General features: G+C 35.5%; 1 protein-coding gene across 1 annotated transcript in view; it reads right to left on the minus strand.

The window, feature by feature from the left end:
* POLK (DNA polymerase kappa) overlaps window positions 1–21295 on the minus strand; it is a 64090-nt gene that overhangs the window by 29877 nt on the left and 12918 nt on the right. Inside the window, exons 2-3 of the mRNA XM_046668631.1 lie at window positions 8209–8374; window positions 4104–4223 (exon numbers count right to left, since the gene is read on the minus strand). Of these exons, the coding sequence (XP_046524587.1) occupies window positions 4104–4223; window positions 8209–8343 (255 nt within the window). The 5' untranslated portion in view covers window positions 8344–8374. The remainder of the gene's footprint in view (window positions 1–4103; window positions 4224–8208; window positions 8375–21295) is intronic.

The raw sequence follows: 21295 nt of genomic DNA on the forward strand, positions 1-21295 counted from the left end.
CTAGACTCCTTAGGACTTCCTCAATCCCCTCCCATTTATACAACTTCTTCTAAAGGAAGCTCAACAAATGAAACAATTTAACAATCAACATAAAACACATTTCCTGCCATTCCCCTTGCAAAAATGCCAGAGAGCCTCCCATGACATAGTCAACTAAAACTAACAAAATCTGAAGTTCTGCTACACAATGTAAGGTATTTTCTATTCCTTCAGATTATTAGCATATTTAAGGATATGAGCTTTAAAAATACTCACGAATAGCAGCAGTATGAATAGTAAAAAGTTGTTACACAGCACTGTTCATATGTACATAGCTTTAAGACTTTATTAAAAATGTTTGTAAACTATACATCAATAAAACTTGCCAAAAAGAAGTGCAGAAAGTAAATTGCCTAAGCATTAATACCAATTTAAAAACAATGTTATTGCGGACAGAATGGAATTTTTTTTTAACTTGATGAAATTGCTAGTGTCACCTGAAAGCTAAGATAAATACAGCCCATGGTTACCGTAGGTTAGCATAAGGGAATCTAACACAGGTTACATTCCCAGCTTATAGAGGGGAAATGTTAGGACTGTAAATGACCTCAATGCACAAGACACCCCCCATCCTTGTCAGCAATATTCTAGTTTGCACGTAGCCTAGATAAGTACACACCTGCTTGTGAGAAATGTGCATGCTCTGCTATTTTCGTAGTCTTGGCTTATACTTAGACCTCTCTATTTTGATACAGCAATAACTTTGTCCTCTAAGTTTTCCCAGGGATGTAACGACCTCCAGGAGAAAGGCTTCCACTGGTATCCATCACCAGGGACAAGAGGAAGGGATGATCTGGAGTCTCCAGGACGACACACCAGATAGTCAACACCCCGTGACCCGCCCCACCACCCGCTTCAGCCCATTTGCTCTATATAATTCCTTCAAAATATTTTAGTTTTAAGATGTTTCTTTAGGACACTAATCCGCCATCTTCCCCCTTGCCAGCAAGCTATAATAAAAAGACCCTTTCTCTCCTACCACCTTGCCGCTGGACTGTTGGCTTGTCTTTGTGGCGAGTAGAAGGCCTCTTTTGGCAGTTACAAAATGATGCTTAAATTTATTTGAAAGAAACCATGCATGATAAAAAAAATTCTTTTTAAAGAATAGTAATGAAGGAGGATATTAAACTATATTATCATTCAGTAATTAAAACTGCATAGTACTGATAGAGGAAAAGATTCAATTGATTAGAAGAGAGAGTGCAGAAACAAATCCAAGTACAATGAGAATTTAGTATATCGAAGCATCTCATTTCAATTCAGTGGAGAAAGTACTCATGATTCAATAAATGGTGTTGAGACAAGTGAATCACAATTTAGGGAAAATAATACCATTTAGGGAAAATATAATACTCACCATTTAAGAAAAAATACGTCACACCTTAAGTCAAAAAACTTCCAAATGGCCTATATATTTGAATATAACAAAATCTTTAAAAATACTAAAAGAGGGTCCGGCCCAGTGGCGCAGCGGTTAAGTGCACACATTCTGCTTCGGCGGCCTGTGGTTCGAACATGGCACTGCTTGGCAAGCCATGCTATGGTAGGCGTCCCACATATAAAGTGGAGGAAGATGGGCATGGATGTGAGCTCAGGGCCAGTCTTCCTCAGCAAAAAGAGGAAGATTGGTAGCACATGTTAGCTCAGGGCTAATCTTCCTCAAAAAAAAAAAAAAGAAAAAATATTAAAAGAACATATAGGCTTGGTTGTAAGGAATAACTTTCTATGTACAATAGCAAAATCAAGAAAAAAAATTTTTTAATACTGCTGAATTTGATTACATAAACATTTAAAACTATATAGGAAAACACCCCTGCCTAATTAGAAGACAAAAAACATATTGTAAAAATATTTACAATAAATGGCTGAGAAAAAAAAAATCCTGAGAAAAAAAAAAATCCTTAATATATGATAAGATCTATAAATGAAGAGAAAAAGATAGAAACTCCTCTAGAAATGAGGGCAAAGGAGATTGCTTTGGACTGCTGGAAGAACCCCCAAATGCATCCTCTCTTCCTTCCCCAGTAAGAGATTTCTAGCTGGCCACCCAGCTAGAGAACATATTTTACAGTTTCTCTCGCAGTTAGGTGTGGCCACGAAACTTAAATTCTTGCCAAAAGAATGTGACCTTAAGTAATGTGTGCAACTTCTTTTTCACATGTTTAATAGCAAATTACTCGCCTTTGATTTCTTTCCTTGTTCCTTCTTCCTTACTAGCAGCTGGAACGTGGACTGGTGGTAATCCAGTTTTGTCAGTCCAAGTAAGGATAACACTAGGTGACGATGGAACAACACGGTGGAGAACCTGAGTCTCTAAATTACTCTGGTGAGCAGACCCACCCCACCAGCTGAAACTACTTACCTATTGTGTGAGAAAGAAAGAAACTCTTATCTTTTGAACTGTTATATATACATATTTTTTTAAGATTTTATTTTTTTCCTTTTTCTCCCCAAAGCCCCCTGGTACATAGTTGTATATTCTTAGTTGTGGGTCCTTCTAGTTGTGGCATGTGGGACGCCGCCTCAGCATGGCTTGATGAGCGGTACCATGTCCCAGCCCGGGATTCGAACTGACGAAACACTGGGCCGCCTGCAGCGGAGCGCGCGAACTTAACCACTCGGCCACGGGGCCGGCCCCTGAACTGTTATATTTTTGAGTCTCTTGTGCCAGCTACTTAGCCTATATCCTAACAAAGAATAAAAGAGGAAACTTCCACAAGAAGGAAATATTTATGGCTAACATGTGAAAAGACATTCTGTCATAATCAAAGGAGGGCAAATTAAAACCACCATTAAATATTTTGGACACTGTATCAGCAAAAACTAAAATATTGATAAAACCTAGTTTTAAATAAGTAAGTGAAGAAATCAGCACTCATCTTGAAAATGTAAAATGGTACAATCTTTGGTGAAAATAACAGGACATGAGTGAAAAGAGATATGAACAAGAATGATCATCACAAGATTGTGTATAAAAAAGACTGGAACCAAGGTGGGAGAAAGGTACATAAATTGTGGTACAGACCTCCATACAGTGGAATGCTATGAAGCATTAAAAGCGATGATTTGACAGACAAATCATCTTGTCATGATAGCAGACCAGTTAACACAGAAGATTAAAAATTAGCTTGTGCTCTCAGACAGCATTTATCAAAAAAAAAAAAAAAAAAAGGACACATTATAGTTTGGTAAAGAAAACATAAAATTTATAATCTCTAAACTCTATCACAAAAAGCATTTTGTAACACAGTAGATTAATATCATAATTTTATCATTATGTTATAGCCTAAAGTGCTTTGTTAAATTGAACAAGATTTGGCTAGAGAGTAAAGCTGTCTTTAAAAGTAAACCTTAGTTGTACTAGCAGAACCTTGACTGCTTTGAGTTCTCTGTCTACCACATGACGCCCTGTAGCTTGGCTCTGCTTAAACTTTTCTCCTGAAAGAACTTTTACTACCAGAGGAAACTGAGTATTTACTCCCTGAAGAAGCTAGAGAAGCCAAAAGCCCCCAAATTTTTAGAAGGCTTCTGTTTTATCTTAAAAATTCATGCACATTTGGCATTCTACCCTATATGTGACTTTTTGTTGTACTATAACACAATTCTGTTTTAAATTACATACTAATTTAATTATTAACTTGTTCCCCCAAATCTTTTTTGCAAAATCAGCATTGCAGAAAAGATGTCACATTTATCTTGTGGCCTTTTCTAGCTGCAAAGCACATATATAATAAAAAGAATATAAACTTTGGATTAAATCCTAGCTCTGCCAACTACCTATCATATGAAGCTAGGCAAGTCACTTAACCTAATTAAGGCTCCATTTACTTTTCTGTATAATGGAGGTAATAATGTCTAGTAGGTGTGAAGTCTTTCTGTAAGAGTAGACCAACGTTTAATAGAGCAGAGTATGTGCATCTGTTAAATTTTTATGCTTTACAAAATAAGGAACATTTACCTTTCACTTTGTTTTCAGTTATGACTTGATCATGATGCATTTTAACTGTCAATTACTATTCTACCAGCTTCCACTTTACTTAGCTTCCACTTAACTGAATTAATACCTGTAATTGTGCTTTCCTTAGCTGCTGGCTGGTGATTTGAGCTTTTTGTTGCATCATATTCTCAATCCGTCGGTTGACTTGCTTTTCTTTCTTGAGCTCATTTCCATAAAATCTGGACCCCTATGCAGGAAAACAAAACAAAGCATACAGAAAGCATTGCTGTATATAACCTGGTAGCTAAGAGTACAGACTCTAGAATCAGAACGACTGAATTCAAAACTCAGCTCCACTACCTACTAGTCGATGACTCCAAAATTACCTAATCTTTCTGTCTCAGTTTCTTTATCTGTAAAACGAATTTATAGTTACCTACAGCATAGGATCATGGTACTCAGCACAGTACAAACTCTCTGAGGACAGATGTGCACTCAGAAAATGTGTCCTAGGCAGGATCTGTGGGCCAGATCCAAGGCCTCAGTCAGTTGGGTCATCAGTTACCTCCTTCACTTCTACTTAAAAAGTATTTTTAAGAATTTGATGTTAGTCATTAAAGGAAATTTAGAAAATAAATTTTAGAAAATTACCCATCATTCCCTCACTGAACATAATATCTATCCATTCATCAAGCTGATGCACATTTATGCCTACTTTGCAGCTATTATGAAAAATGCTGCGATGAACATTTGTGTACATGTTTTTGTGTGGACATATGTTTTCATTTTCCTTGGGTATGTACCTAGGAGTGGAATCTCTGCGTCATATGGTTAACTCCATGCTAAACCTTTTGAGGAACTGCCAGACTGTTTTGCAAAGTGGCTGAACCATTTTACAATCCCACCAGCAATGTATGAGGGTTCCAATTTCTCCACATCCTTGTCTAAGGTTGTTATTACCTGTCTTATTTATTATAGCCATTCTAGGCTATAATAGTGTGAATGACATCTCATTGTGGTTTTAATTTGCATTTCTCCAGTGACTAATGATGTTAGACACCTTTTGATGTGCTTTATGAGCCATTCTTATATCTTCTTTAGTGAAATGTCTATTGATATCTTTTGCCCATTTTTTGATTGGGTTGTTTGTCTTCTTCGTAATGAGTTGTAAGAATTCTTGGTATATTCTGGATGTAAGTCCTTTATCAGATGCATGTTTTGCAAATATTTAATATGTTGCTTATCTTCTTATTTTTTAACAGTGTCTTTTGAAGTGCAAACATTTTGAAATCTCATGAGGTCTGATTTGTCACCTTTTTCTCGTGTTGACTGTGCTTTTGGTGTTGTATCTAAGAAACCCTGCATTCCTAGGATAAATTCCACTTGATCATGGTATATAATCTTTTTTGTATATTGTTGGATTCAGTTTGCTAATATTTTGTGGAGGACTTTTACATTTACAATGCTCTATAATCTTATGCTTGTCTGGCTTTGGTATCAAAATGATACTGGCCTCATAGAATGAGTTGGGAAGTGTTCCATCCTTCTTCATTTTCTGGAAGAGCTTATGGAGTATTGGTATTATTTTTTCTTTAAATGTCAGATAAAATTCACCAGTGAAGCCATCTTAAACTGGTTTTTGGGGGTGGGGGGATATTTTTAATTATTAATTTCTTTTCTTGTTATAGGCCTATTTAGATTTTCCATACTTTCTTGAGTCAGTTTTGGAAAACTGTGAATTTCTAGAAATTTGTTCTGTTTATTGGCATTTGTTTTAAAACACTTCACCCTCCACGTCCAAAATTCCGTAGGGAGAGAGAAGTGAGATAGACGAAACAATATTTGCAAAAATGTTGTTAACTGTCGATGCTGGATGACGATTATCCAGGGATTCAAGTTACTATTCACTCTAATTTTGTGAATGCTTAAAATTTTCTGATAAAAGTTTTAAAAAGTAAATTGCACTAAATGGAGCAGCAACAATTAGAAAATTTCAATTTAAAAAAGATATCATTTATGATAATCCCCCCACACTAGAGGAATATATTATATAAAATACATAAATATTTCAATATATAACATATATATTTTATATGATTGATCTATACATTATATGATATATATCAATTATATGATACATGGTTATACATTTTTCCTATGATTGATATATATATCATATAAAATTTAAATGGAAGAGCAAAGATTCAAGAATACCCAAGATACTCTTGAAAAAGAACAAAGAGGAAAGAAAAACCTTGTTCTAGCAGATATCAAGACTTATTATAATTAAGATCATGTTGTACAAGAACAAATAATCCAGCAGAACAGGAGACAGCACTGCAACTCAGCAGGAAAAGGATGGACTATTTAATAAATGGTACTGGGACACAGAGAAGAGAGAGGGAAGACAGGGACATGTAGGATAACTTAAATATTCTATTGCTTAACCTGAAAACTAGGCTCATAGGATTACTCTTTTCTTCTTCTTTTTTAAAATTTCAAAAAAACCTCTAAAACAAAAATAGATTAGTATAATAAACACATATATAAAACTATCGCTGAGATTTAACAACTGTTAACATTTTGCTATATCTCCTTCTGTGATTTTTTAAGTGAAGTGGTTTAAAGTAAATTGCAGATATTATGACATTTGGCTACTCCATAGAGTACTTTAGTATACATCTTTAAAAGTAAGCCCATTTTCTCATGTAATGATAATAACATTTTCACAGCTAATAAAATAAATAGTAATTCCTTAATATTATCTAGTACCCTCTCCATATTCAAATTCCCCTAAATGTTCCAAGTGTATTTGTTCATACCAGGATCCGATCAGAGTCCATACGCTATATTTGCTTATTTCATCTCTCAGTTCTCTTTTACTTTTAAAATTGTATCTACATTCAAATATATACTTAAGAAATTATTGTTCCCTCAACTTTTTATTTTGGAATTGCCAAATCTTCAAAAGTTGAAATAACAGTGCAATTAAAACCTATAGGTCCTCACCTAGATTCACCAATTGTTAATATCCTGCTACCTTCGTTTTCTCTCCCAACTCCTACGTATGCACATACACATAGCCCAATTCCTACATACATGTTAGGCACGTGAGCAAATACACACACACACTCCCTAACTTTTTGGCTAAACCATTTGAAAGTTAATTGTGGATATCAGCATGCATTTCCTAAGAATAAGGATATTCTCTTAAATTTTACACCTTTCTGCACGGATATTTAATAATATATAAATGAAACCAAAAAAGTGGTAGAAAAAAACCATTAAAGAATTCTTTTATGACCTTGGAGAAAACCATTATGCAGCCGCCTAATTCAATTACATAAAAAAACAAACCAAAACCTCTGCACAGAAGAAACTACCATAGGCAAAGTCAAAAGATAAACAATAATCCAATGGAAAATTATGCAAAGAATAAGAAGAGATGGTTCATAAAAAAAGAAAAGTAGTTTTTAAACATATGAAAAGATGTACAATTGCACTTTTCATAATCAAAATGCAAGTTAATGCTACACTACGTTACTGTAGATTGGCACATCCAAAAGTTTAGTAACACACTGTGTTGGCACAGTTGCAGCATGGTAATATTGACAGTGGAAATGGAAACTGATACAACCACTATGGAGGGCAACTGGGCAATTCATAACAATTGCGTGCTATCTGCATTTGGTGGAATAATTCCACTTCTAGGAACCCCTCCTAAGCTTATACCTGCACACAGGTAAAGTTATGAAATACAAGGTTATTCAGTGTAGTACTGTTTGTAAAACCAAAATACTCGAAATGATTTATATGTCCATCAATAAGGATTCTGACAGGTTCAATAAATTATATCCACACACGCAGGCATGAAAAAGAGTGAAGATCTTTAATTACTTATACAGAAAGACTTCCAAGCTACATTAATTGAAACAAAAACAAAAAGCACAGTAATTATAGTATTCTCCCATTAGGATTGAAAAAGGGTGAAAAAGAACATTATTCTTGCTCTTATTTTGCTCTTACAGGCATGTTATGTGCATGTGATGTAGAAAACTGGCAAGAGCGACAGAACAGAAGGGAGATTATCCCATACCCATTCGAGCTTAACAATATTATATACTAAAATATTAAAAATTACAATAAAAGGGATATTCAAAACTTATTTTTCTTTTAAACAGAAAGTTAAAGAGTTAGTCAATTAAAGATACTGAAAGAAACAAGAAACATACCTTTGTGGCTTCCATTATAATTTTGTTAATTTTTTCTTTGTCTAATCCTTCCATTCCAGCTTTATTATCATTAAGCCCCATCCTAAGCAGGAGGTCATCTTTGTAATTTTCATTCTTCTCCTTTGTGCTATCCATGGTGTAAACTTAAAAGGGCTTTTTTTATTATCTGAAAAAGCACACAAAATAAACACTACTTTTCAAAGTGTTCCTGGAGGAGGAGGTAGACACTTGTTAAAATGATACAGAAATCAGCAAAACAAATAAAGAGTAACAGTTAAGATTTTTTAGGTATTGAGAAATTATTATTACTCAGATTTTACAATTACTACCCCAAGATTACTGTTCTCCTAGAGGGAAGAAAGGAACGAACCTTTCCTGCCAGCTCTGCGCCCACCACTATGCCTGGTGCTCTACCCTTGAAACTCACACAGCAGCCCTGGAAGGGATCCATTACGATCCCCAATACAGAGAAAAGACACCTGACTCTTAGAACATGACACAAATTTGCTAACAAGTGACGCCATCAGTGTTGAAACCCAGGTCTGAGTCCAAAGTTCATGTTTTTCCCATATTAATACACTATATAGGAAATAGATACAAAATAATACTCTCTCTACTAAACATGTTAAGTTCAGTAGCACTTATTATCTACCATATGCAGAGTTCCATTCTCAAGGCAGTGAAAAGAACATGGGGGAAAAAAACCAATCTATTCACTTCCAGGAAATTATTGCATTTTACAAGGTCGCCACTTCTAAGGTTAAGAAAAATCCTTTCAAATAATAATTCTTTAATATCTTTATATAGTTCTTTATAATTTACCTTCACAGACATTCACTTTTACAAATACTTATAACAACCATGCAAAATTGCTTTGGTTATTCTCATGTTAGGGAGAAAGAAATTGGAATTTCAGGACGGTTAAATGCATTGCCCACCCTAAGTCTAGCAACAAGCGAAAGAACTGGGATTTTAATCCACGTCTTCATACTTCAAGTCTAATGCAGCTACCATGACATCACAGCTGTCTCCAATTTGAGGTTCACTTATGCTACAAATAAATGGTCAGGTGAACAGCTGCTATGAATCTACAACAAATTATGACACTGATTTCTCATTTGCATGATTTAGAGCTCATTTACTCTACTCTGCCTTGAGGAACTTTTTTTAAATATGTTTTCTAGGTAACATCTATCACCACACATAGTTATAATTTCTTTTTCTTGTGATGAGAACTTTTAAGTTCTATTCTCGTAGCAACTTTAAAGTATACAATACAGTATTACTAACTATAGTCACCATGCTGTACCATGACTTATTTATTTTATAACTGGAAGTTTGTACCTTTTGACCACCTTCAACCATTTTGCACCCCCTCCACCCTGCAACCACCAATCTATTCTCTCTCTATGAATTTGGGGTTTTTTATAGATTCCACACATAAGTGAGATCATACAATATTTGTCTTTCTCCGTCTGACTTATTTTACTCAGCATGATTCCCTCAAGAGAACCTTTTCTTAATACTGTTTCCATTTTTGGCACGAGCAAAGAATAAAAAAAATTAAGAAAGGGAATTTGAATATTCTCATTATTAGTGATAGTTCCATTAGAAAAAAATAGTGTACATCACAGTAGTTCTCAAACTTGGCTGCACATTAGCCCCACCTGCAGAAATTCTAAAACTCCTATGCCCAGGTTGCACCCCATACCAAACAAATCAGAACATCTGGGAGCCAGTTATCAGTATTTTTCAGCAAGGCCCAGGTAATTCCAATGTGCCCGCAAGTATAGGAACCACTGGTGATGTTGCTTCTCAGTCAATGCTCAAGGGAATATGGGCTGGTTTTATGTTATCATTTAATTTTTTTTCTCTTCAACTATCACATTTAGCCTAATATTACCCTATATTTTGCCTTATGCTTTAGTAATCAACTACTTGTCATTTTCTAGAAAAACAGGTGAATGTAATTCATTCCTAATTTCCCCAAACCAACATTTCTGAAGGGTGAAGAGGCTACATGCAGACATCCTCCATGTAAGCTGCCCTGCCTTTTAAATGGTGAAATGTATGAGAGGAAAAGAAACGTTTTTTGAATGCTTACTACTTCACACATGTCATATTACTTAGGCCCCAAACTCTTGAGAACTGGTTTTGGGTGAGAAGAACTGGGCTATCAGCAATGCGGGCACCATCAAAGTTGTGAGACAGGTAAGTTAACTTTCAGCTACCTTCCTGCCTTGTTGATGCCCAATTACCAGGCAACTTCTGTCCAGTTTCATGAGTACAGGTTTACTATCATTTACAGGCCAGTGACTTCCAAGTTAGAGCTCCAGTCCAAACGCCTGCCTGACATCTTGAAGTTAACAGGTCTAGAACTGAGCTTCTCATGTGCCGTCATCCCCCAAACCAGCCCTACTTGCAGCCTTCCTTCATCTCAGCTGAGGGCAACCCTGATCCCTTCCAGTTGCTCAAGCAAATAAACTTGAGGAGATTCCTAACGCCCCTCTTTCTCACATACCCCACATCCAAAACGTCAGGAAATCCTACGGGCTCTGCTTTCAAAATGGACCCTGAATGTAACCACTTCTCACTACTGTCACTCTAGTCTGAACCACCATCATCTCTTGCCTGGATTATTGCGATAGCCTCTTAAATAGTCTCTGTTTCTGCCCTTGCCCTCCTACAGTCAATTATCAACATAGTAGCCCAACTGATTCCTTTAAATCACAAGTTAGTCACGTCGCTCCTCTGCTGAAAACCGTACACTGGCACCCCATCTCACTCCAGAATAAAACCCAAAGTCCTTACAGCATCTGGATCGCAGCTACCTGTTTCCTGTCTACCCTCACACTCTAATACTCTCCCCCTCGCTCACAACTCTCCAGCCATAATGGTCTCTTTGCCCTTCCTCAAGTCTCTAGGTACACTCTAACCTTGAGGCCTTTTGCACTGGCTGTTCCTTTCTCCTAGAGGGTTCTTCCACCGGATATCCTCTTGACTAACCTTACTTATCTCCTTCAAGTCTTTGCTTAAATGTCATCTTCTCCATGATGGCCTACCCTGACCTCTTGATTTAAAATTGCAGCCTGATTACCCCTCTCACGCCCTCTTCCCAGTGCTCCATTGTTTCTCATAGTCTTTAGCATTTCCTAACATAATACGTCCCCAATGATTTTTTTACTTTACCATGGTGTGAAAGCCATACACATTCAGTAGAAATCATACTTCGAATTTCGAACTTTGATCTTTTCCCAGTCTAGTGATACACAGTAGGATCCTGTCTCACAACACTGGGCAGGGAGCTGCAGCTCCCAGTCGGCCACAGGATCATGAGGGTCAACAACCCACACACTCAACCATTCTGTTTTCACTTTCAGAACAGTATTCAATCAATTACACGAGCTGTTCAACACTTTATTATAAGACAGGCTTTGTGTCAGATGATTTTGCCCAACTGTAGGCTAATGTAAGTGTTCCGAGCACATTTTCACAGTTAAGGTAGGCTATGCTCAACTGTCACGTTCACTAGGTTATTAAGTGCATTTTTGACTTAATGATATTTTCAACTTACACTGGATTTATTGGGATGTAACCCCATCGTAAGTTGAGGAAGATGTGTATATAAGTTCACTTACTTATGATGTTTACTGTCCAACTCCCCTGTGAAAACGTAAGCTCCAAGAGGGCAGGGAACTTTTTATTTCACTGATGTATCCCAAATGCTTCAAACAGTACTTGGCACACTGCAGGTGCTCAATAAATACTTATTCAATGACCGAACTCAGTTTATATCATTTTCTCACTCTTTTATTCACATTGCAAGGTCACATAATCACATTAAAAACTGGGGAGAAAAACTACTTTTCTGAAGTTAATAATTTTAAAATATCTGTATTTTTTCCTTATTTGACCATTAAATATGTAAGGACAACTATATGAGCTAAATAACCTCCAATTTTATAAACTTTATTTTCCTAAGACATTTAATGGTTAAGTTGGTTTATTAAAGCTCTTGGGACTTGTATTAGAATATAAGAGTACTTTGAATTTACATATGAGAATGCTTGCTGGCTCCACTAATATTCAAAAGATTCTAGCTCATATTTATTCTTTGGGAAATTAAATAGTTTGGTTAAATTTAATTTCTTTGATTAAATACTTTCCAATTATATTTAAGTGTAAGAAAAATTATTGGAGAAAAGTAATAAACAACATACTAAGTTTTAGGATCCTTGGATCTCTCTGAGTTCCTTTTGGTACTACTCACGTCACTGTGGTGAGTCTGCTTTGTTGTTATTGGTATTTCTATTATTTTCAAATTTCTACAATCTCTTTGTTAGTCCTGGTTATCTCTGTTCTTCCCATTAGTTCTTACTGAGTCTATCTAGAAATCCATAAATTGAAAGGGGGAGTTCCTAGCAGAGACGATCACAAAGTATGATGATTTCCCATATTTTCTGGGGAAGTGAGATGTAATATTACTTCCAATTGCTTTGTGGGGGCAGCATATAATGTAAATGCCTCATATGGTGCCTGGTACATGATAAACTCTCAATCAATAGTTTCATTATTATTAAAATTAAGCCAAATTTCCAGAGCTGTGACGATCGCTAGTCTCACTTTTCTTCTCTCCAAGATAAAGAGACTGCATAAGGAAACAGGGCACACTGTAAGCATCCTTAAGAAAAAGCCCAACTTCACAGAACATATAGATGAATTTTACTTGTTTTGCTTCCAAAGAAGTATTTGTCCTGATTACTATGCACTATCATTTATGAAGTCACAAGCCTGTGAATGGATCTAATTGTGACTTTATAAACAAACATTTTTTTGAAAAAGAAAATGGTCAGACATTTTTACGGCTTGATATTACAGAACAGAGTCTGCTTCACTTCAACTCAGAAGCACAAACAGTAATGTACAACTCAAAGGAAAGAACTCTGGGTTCTTGTGGTTTAGCACACTGGTTTAAAAGCACATTTTCTCTGAAAATATTCAAATTCTTCTCAGTCTGATTCTACCACTGACTATTCCGGTTACCACTTAAAATACATAAGACCAACTGTTCTTGATGGTAGTAAGGACGGAAAATTAGAATTTTTCAGAGGAAATTCTAAGGAAGAAGTTTTAGTGTGGTAGGGTTCCTCCTACCTATAAAAAGCACATAAAACTATGTACACAATATCATAAGTGCTTAGCATATTGACCAAAGTCACCAGGAATTAATCTGTTAGACAACATGCAAAATATACTAAAGGGTAATGAGAGAGGGAGAGGAGTGGGAGGGGAAGGGAGTGGGGAGAGGAGAAAGAGGGAAAACTAGACCATAGTAAGTTCCTAGGTGGAGCTTGCTTCCTATTTCTAATATACTATAAATAACCAAATCCAATAACGACCCCCCAGAAAACCCTTATATGTCTTAAAAACAAACAGTATTTTTAAATTCCCCAAATGTTCAAATATTTAATATGTTTGTTCGAACAGATTAAGCACAAAACTTCAGACCATGATTAAATGTCCTTTTACTATCTAAATTTAAATGCAATGAGTTAAATTAAGAATATTACCCTAATTTTAAAGTAGTAATTTTCAAATTAATGCCTGACTTAAAAATTTCCTTTTTCATTTTCATTTATTGTAAAAATATTGTTTAAATTTTCAAGAAAATAAAAAAATCACAACTCTTAGATTTTTAACATATTATTTTATGTTTCTCTCTAATTATTTTACATACCTACATGAACACATACACTCAAAATGTACCCACAATTTGTATATCATGGGAATGAAAGCACAGCTGCAAGTGTATTTTTAGCTTTAGCTTTTAATATCTTTGCAAATAAGATGTACGAAAATTTCAAAATTATTTCAGACTGGATTATTTGAAAGATTTCTAAATTTATACGTATCACTGAAAGAAATAACAAAAATAATGTAACCCCATACATCCTAAACCAAGGAGATGTATGCTAAAAGAAAATTCAAGTTCTCACCAAGGACATAGGGTCTACTCTTTAAGAGAGAACCATGCATATACTCTCTCTGATTGCCTTTTTCCTTCCTGAGTTTTCTATTCATTTAATTCATTCCAGTAAAGAAAAATGGGACAGGATGCAGTCAAAAAACTTACTCTACCAAAGCCTATAGACATGCAAAATTCACTCTTATAGAATAATAAATTGAAACTATCTGCTTTAGTACAGGATGAAAAATATCCTGATACAAAACAAACTAAAGCATCAATTCAAAGGTAAATTCCCCAAAGCTCAACTGATAAGTTCCCATTTTGATGATGAGTTGCATATTTTGTAAAAAGTATTCCAAGTTCTTTAACAATGAAAACTTTGTTTACATTCGGAAATAAACACACTCGGGACATTGAACAATTGTGAAAAATTAAGTTTATATCTTGTAAAGCTGATTGTTTCTGGGGATGCTGATTCACTAACATGAAGGAGGTAGGCTGAGAGGTTCTTTCTTCGGGTACTAGATCAAGTTAGCAAAAATATTTACTTACAGACAAGTGATACCAAACAGACTAATTTTGTTTTAGTTGAGGTATATATAGTAGTAAAGTGCACAAATCTTAAGAGACAGTTGAACACACATGTTCTTCGAAGAAGGAGAAAAAGGTTCTCCTGTAGTACCTATTTTGGTACTGTAGTAATTTTCTAAGTTCTATCATCTCAAATGTTACCATTTTAATATAAAATTACGTAAGAAGCCAGGATAATAAGGTAGGGTTACACTACAATGGGAAACTGAGCTATCATACTATTTATCACTATATTATGTCCTACATGATGGAAGAAAAATATTTAATACAGTCAGAAAGAGTTTTACTAGCTATTATTTTCCTATTCTGGACAAATGTTCCTTTCAATTACCTCCTCTGCCAAACTCCTCCAGTTTTTTCTGAGTTCTAATCTTGGTATTATTTCTTGATCCACTGCTGCTGACTTCTTAGGATTCTTATAGCTCTAAGCTATAAGCAAGAGTTTAAAACACTTTAGCAACATAACACTTTTCTAATGAAATCTTATGTAAAACCTCAAAGTTTTCCTTAAATCTTTGTTCTATGAATGCTCTGCAGCTCTCCCATAATTTCTTCATATGTATTCTATCACTAATCTAAGAGAATAAACAGGTAGCCTACAGAAAAGGGAAATAGCAACCTTCATTTCTTTGACTCTTCTAAATCCTTAGAAATACCTGTGTGAACACTGATATAGTGAAATTGTTACCAACTCCGAGACTACACGAACAGTTTTCAGATAACAATTGTTTACTATCGCCGAATTTTAAAAGGTGGTTTTCATAAGAATTCTGAAAATCATTATTGCTATGTTTTCTTTCTGATCTTATACTTGCCTGAAAACCAGAAACAAAAAATTAAACATCCAGAAAATGCTACTCCAGGATCTGCCAAATATGGGGATAAAAGATCAGCAAGAAGTTGCGCTTTTGGAGTGATTAACCCGAAGTGATTTAAAACACACCCACATACCTTCCCCCTGCCCTAATAAATCAAAACCCCCATAATAGTCTGACTTTTTAAGATCACATGTTAAAAAGGACTTTGATTTTAAAACATTAACAATCCATTTGTAAACTATTATTAACACTGTGATGACAATACATTTAAAGAGATAGAATATAGAAGAGCACCTGATAACAAACAATAGCATCTGGAATTTACATTGAATTAGCAAAAGTAATTATTCTAATTTCTGAGCTAATCTCTTCTCTTCCCAGGTTATATGCTAGAACTGGAGGCGGGGAGTAATAGTGCTTTCTTTTTAGTGATATTTAATTTGTTTTGAAGCTTCAAATAACATTAAAGGAAGGTGTGTAAAAGGGAGCATGGGTTAAAAAAACCTTGCAAAACACTAGGCTAGAATAATTTATTAAACTATCATCTGTTATACAATCAGTGATTTATGTTAGTTAATGAGAGCTATTAACCCGTAAAAAGAAAAGCAGTTCAGACTTACTGATACCTATTTTTTCCTTAATAAGATGTAAATATGCTAACTGCTCATTTTAACACAGGGAAGACCTAATAAACCAGTTCATTCCAAGAGGCATTTTAATATAGTGCAACGAGTACTCCCTTTGAAGCCAGACAGGCCTGGATATAGATTTAAACTCTGAAATTTAACCAGCTGCGTCATCTTGGGCAAATCATGTGATTTCAAGGTCTGTGAATCTGGGTATCCTGTTCTGTAAACCTTACTTCCCAGGGTTGTTGAGAATTCAGTGTAGGATATGCAAGAGCCCCTAGCACACTAAACACATAGTAGGCCTGCCACAAATGTGCATTCTCTCCTCTCACTTTCATTCTCATTTCTCTAAAATGTGACCAAGCCTACAGGCCTGGTCACGAATATGAACATGTAATTGATTGAGAAGCCACAGAAAAACAACAAAAATCTTCATTACTAAATAAACGGCAAGTGAAAAAAATCACCCCCCCCTCCACTCCCCACACAAAATGCCACCTAACTTAAGAGAAGTCAGAAAGAACAAATGGAACTCACCCCTTGGAGCCTGTGGAATTTGGTGAACCAACAAGAGAGTATTTTCCATGGCTTTTAAGGCTTTACCACTGCCATGATTGTAAAATTCAAATCAAGGTACCAAGCAGTTATATTTTAGTTTCCTCAAGTCAATGAGTACAATATTAAGGTAACCAAGTCTTGACACATATGAAATTTTAACATTAATACCTAATGTTGAATTTGATCTCATCATGCTTAACTGTACGAAATGCACTGTCATATGTGTTTGGTATGACTGATTTAAAAATCACATATATTACCGTCTATGATATGTGCAGAAATACTTTATATTAATGAAGCTTGACAAATAAATGCACTTCTAACGTAAAAAAATCACATTGAGAATATCTGTTTGCTTGCTAGAGGAGGTGCTGCCCAGTTCATGAATCGCCTAATAAAGCCAATTAGGTGTTCAAATAAAAGAAAAATATATCACATTACTATACTTCTGAGAATAAATCAAGTTTTCAGAGTAAGGTTCTAAATTAAGTCCCAGAATATTCCCAAAATAATCTCTGGAACTCTAGTTTAGAACATTGTATGGGACTGGAATTGGCCACCCCAAGATATGTCTCTTTGACATGAGGAATATTTTGAGCTGGTTACTTTTAAAAACTGCAGACAGGAAGGAAACTTTGAAAAGTAGAATTTACTTACCCTTTGTTAAGAGATATTTACATTGTAAAGGAAATCTCCATCTGTAAAGGTGTCTCCCTCTCTGTACCAGGAAGAAGGAAGGATGACCTTATGTCTAGAAACTCTTATCAACTCTTATCAAGGTGGAAGGCAAAGACTTGAATCTCCATAATAACCTGACTCTTGTTTACTGTACTTGTGTGGTAATCTCCCATGATCAACTCCCCTCACTCCCAACATCCTCTTTTGTCCTTAGCTGAAGATGATATTTAAGGTGGCAGCTTCGGCCATTTTGGCGAGTTGCTCAGGTTGCCTAAGCCTCTCCCATGCATACATGTTATAAAGCTTTGTTTAATTTTCTCCTGTTATTCTGTCTCATGTGAATTTAATTCGTTCTCCGGCCAGAAGAACCCACAGCAGGTAGAGGAAATGTCTTCCTCCCCTACAACATGCATTTAAAAAATGTGAATATCTGCTAAATGCTTACATTAACAGATAATTTTAATCCCTTAATCTAAAAATGCACTTGTACTCCATAACTTTCACAGGTGAGCAGATGCATCTGTGCCTTTTCTTAAAAAAGGGAAAACGAATCCCACACCTTGGTTTCCTTGTGCAACTTTTCTTTTAGATTTCTAATCTAGTAATTGTTGGAAACGTCTCTACCCTCCTGACCAGGCCTCAAAGGGCTAGGAGTCAAGCAGACTCTGAAAACAACATCCATTTACTTCAACAGAGATTAGAAGCACATAGCTTGTTACCTCCTTTACTCAAAGGCTTAGAGTTATAAACAACCTAGTTTTGGGACTTAAAATCCAGCTTCTTGCTATGTGACTATAATTTCTAAAAGGTTAAAATAATGTATTTGTCTTTACTAAAGGTAAGAGCTTGAATTTATCAGATTGCAGAATTTTAAACCATAATGGCATTAGCATATTTGCAAAACCTACTAAGTTAATTTTTTGCCCAAAACCACTTGCCAATGACAGTAAATGATTATGGTTGTTAAATCCCTGTTATTAAATCTGCACATGGTATATAGCATTATGAAAATGTCATGTACTGGTCAAATGTTGACAGTAGCTTCCAGCATACGAATCATTCATTTCTATACCATCAAGTACCCTAAGAAACAAAATTTGATCACCAAATGAAATATGCATTTCCTATTACTACTAAAATAATTACCTTTAATAATACACTACACAGATGCTAGGAAAACCAAGAAAAAGGTACCACAAATGAATACCATAATGTGTAATTGACTTACTTCTTATGAATAAAATACAGCAGAAGCAGAAGTGATGAGATGTCATGTCCAAAAATGGGTTATAAAAGAATGTGACTTCTATCTTGGATCCTCTCATTCTCTCTTGGATTACTCACCCTGGGGAAGCCAGCTGCCATGCGAGGCAGCCCTGAGAGGAGGCCTATGTGAGTTAGATTGGAAGTGGATCTTCCTCCAGCCAAGATAAGACTGCAGCCCTGGACAACAGCTCGACTACAACCTCACGAGCCCGAGGTACTCAGTTAAATCGCATCAGGATCCTTGATCCACAGACACTGTGAGATGGTAAATTTATAGCCTACTCTCAAATTCTATAATTATCTCACTATGGATCAGCACTGGTCCACAGACCACATTTTGACTAGCATTGCTATGAAACAGCTGTATACTAAAGATTAGTAATGTTTTCATTTGAATAAAAGTGAAAATTTAAAACATACTAATAAACTGATCAACTGAGTAACTTTCATGCCAAATAACTTTTCCTCCTAGAATCTGTGCAGGAAAAAATAAGGCAATATTTTTTACAGTACTCAGTACAACTAAAATATACATTTCAAGAGGGCAAAAAGTGGTACAGTGCTAGGCCATAAAGCCTGTTATTTAACAAATGTACGATGAATGAATGAATGATGGGCAGATTAATAGACAAAAAGGAATAAAATTAATGGTAATACCTCAGGTAAGTCTTTTTAAACGCAATAATTGTAAAAGCTAATATTTGGATCTTAACAGTGTTTTACATGGATTATCCCATTTAATCTGCACAAGAGATGAGGAAACTAAGGTGCAAATTTAGTACATAGCTTAGATAAGGTCATACAGATTTGGGACTGTATTTCAGGTCTGGCTTCAAAGCCCTCCACTTAACTATAAATACAAGGAAAATAAAATAAAAAATTAGTGGGAACAGTAGAACACTAGTCGTTTTGTAGACTGACAATGGAAGTAACATGAAAGTAGTGTGAATGATAACAGAACATCATACATCACTGTAATAGCACAATTCATGGTCTAAATTTATCTTTAAATGACATCATGATTTTGAAAACTCTCTAGAAGCCTAAGAAGTCTTCAAATGAAGAATGACAAGGAGGGGCCGGCCCCAGGGCTTAGCGGTTAAGTTCACATGCTCTGTTTCTGTGGCCCAGGGTTTTGCCGGTTCGGATCCTGGGCTCGGACACGGCACTGCTCATTAAGCCATGTTGAGACAGTGTCCCACATGCCACAACTAGAGGGACCCACAACTAAAATATACAACTATGTACTGGAGGGATTTGGGGAGAAAAAGCAGAAAAAAAAATTTTTTTTTTAAAATGACAAGGAAACTAAAATAAAACTATGAAAATATGATGTCCATTCAGACTTTTCTAAAAACTATGAACTTTCTAAAGAAATATTAATAGGTGAGGTTTTTTGAGTATCCTGAAATATGAAAAACATTGTACAAAGAAAAATACATTTGGGGATCAAGTGCAGATCTTCCTAGTGATCCGAAGGGCAATTTCTTCAATTATCATGGCATCTAAAACAGTTCATTTTTACCAGGCATTGCCTTACCTAACAACTTAAATAAAAACCAATTATTTTAAAAAGCCCTATATTTCTGCCTAAAGCAACACAGAAAATAAACAGAAAGCATTATCCATAAAAAGAAAGACTATTTTTTCTGAAAATGAGAGCTTCCTAAATCTCAAGTCAAAGTAGCAGCAAAAATGACTTCTCTTTTACAATACTGTCAGTGGTTTCTTCCTGTTTCAAGACATAGCCAACCTCTCTAAAGGTAGGAAAAAAACAATGAAACAAACAGATGAAAACAGAAACTACGAAATTCCACAAAGATTGGCTATATTTGCTTAAAAAAAATGTATGACTAAATGATAACTAACATTTTCAAATAACTTACCATATTTCAGGCAGGTCTAAGTGCTTAAGAAGCATTCTCTCATTTACTCCTCATGATTACTCACTAGTTTAGATATTATGCCAATAAAGTATACATTATTTAGATATATAAGGAAATTGAGGCTTAGAGAATTTATGTAAATCACCCATGATCACAGTAGGTATCCAAGCTGGTTTCTGTCTCCAGAGCCCACATTCTTATCAGCACGCTAAATATACAACTACTGCCTAAGATGCAAGCAGGTTATTTTATCTTCATTCTTGAAAGATATTTTCATCAGATACAGAATTGAGTTGCCAGTTTTTTTTCTTTCAGTACTTTAAAGATGTTGCTCCACTGTTTTCTAGCCTCCGTTATTTCTGTTAAGACCATGATCATTCAAATTGTTGTTCCCTGTATGTGATGTGCCATTTTTTTCTGACTGCTTTCAAGTTTTTCTCTTAATCTTTGGTTTTCAGCAGTTATGGCCATGATGTGCCCAAGCCCCTCTCTAGACCAGCATCTTGTCCTATATTCTCTGTGAACACTTCCCTCTCCCCCTGCTTCCTCTTCATCCGCCCATTAAAGATCTGAAGGCTTTCTGTCCCTGGCATGCAGCAAGGCTGCCTTCCTCTTCCCCTCCCACCTTCATATCGTATATATTTCACTTTTTCTATTTTTCCAAAACACTCCCTAAAAGAGAAAAAGGCTTTC

Source organism: Equus quagga, chromosome 7 (genome assembly GCF_021613505.1).
Source record: "Equus quagga isolate Etosha38 chromosome 7, UCLA_HA_Equagga_1.0, whole genome shotgun sequence".
NCBI classification, from domain to species: domain Eukaryota; kingdom Metazoa; phylum Chordata; class Mammalia; order Perissodactyla; family Equidae; genus Equus; species Equus quagga.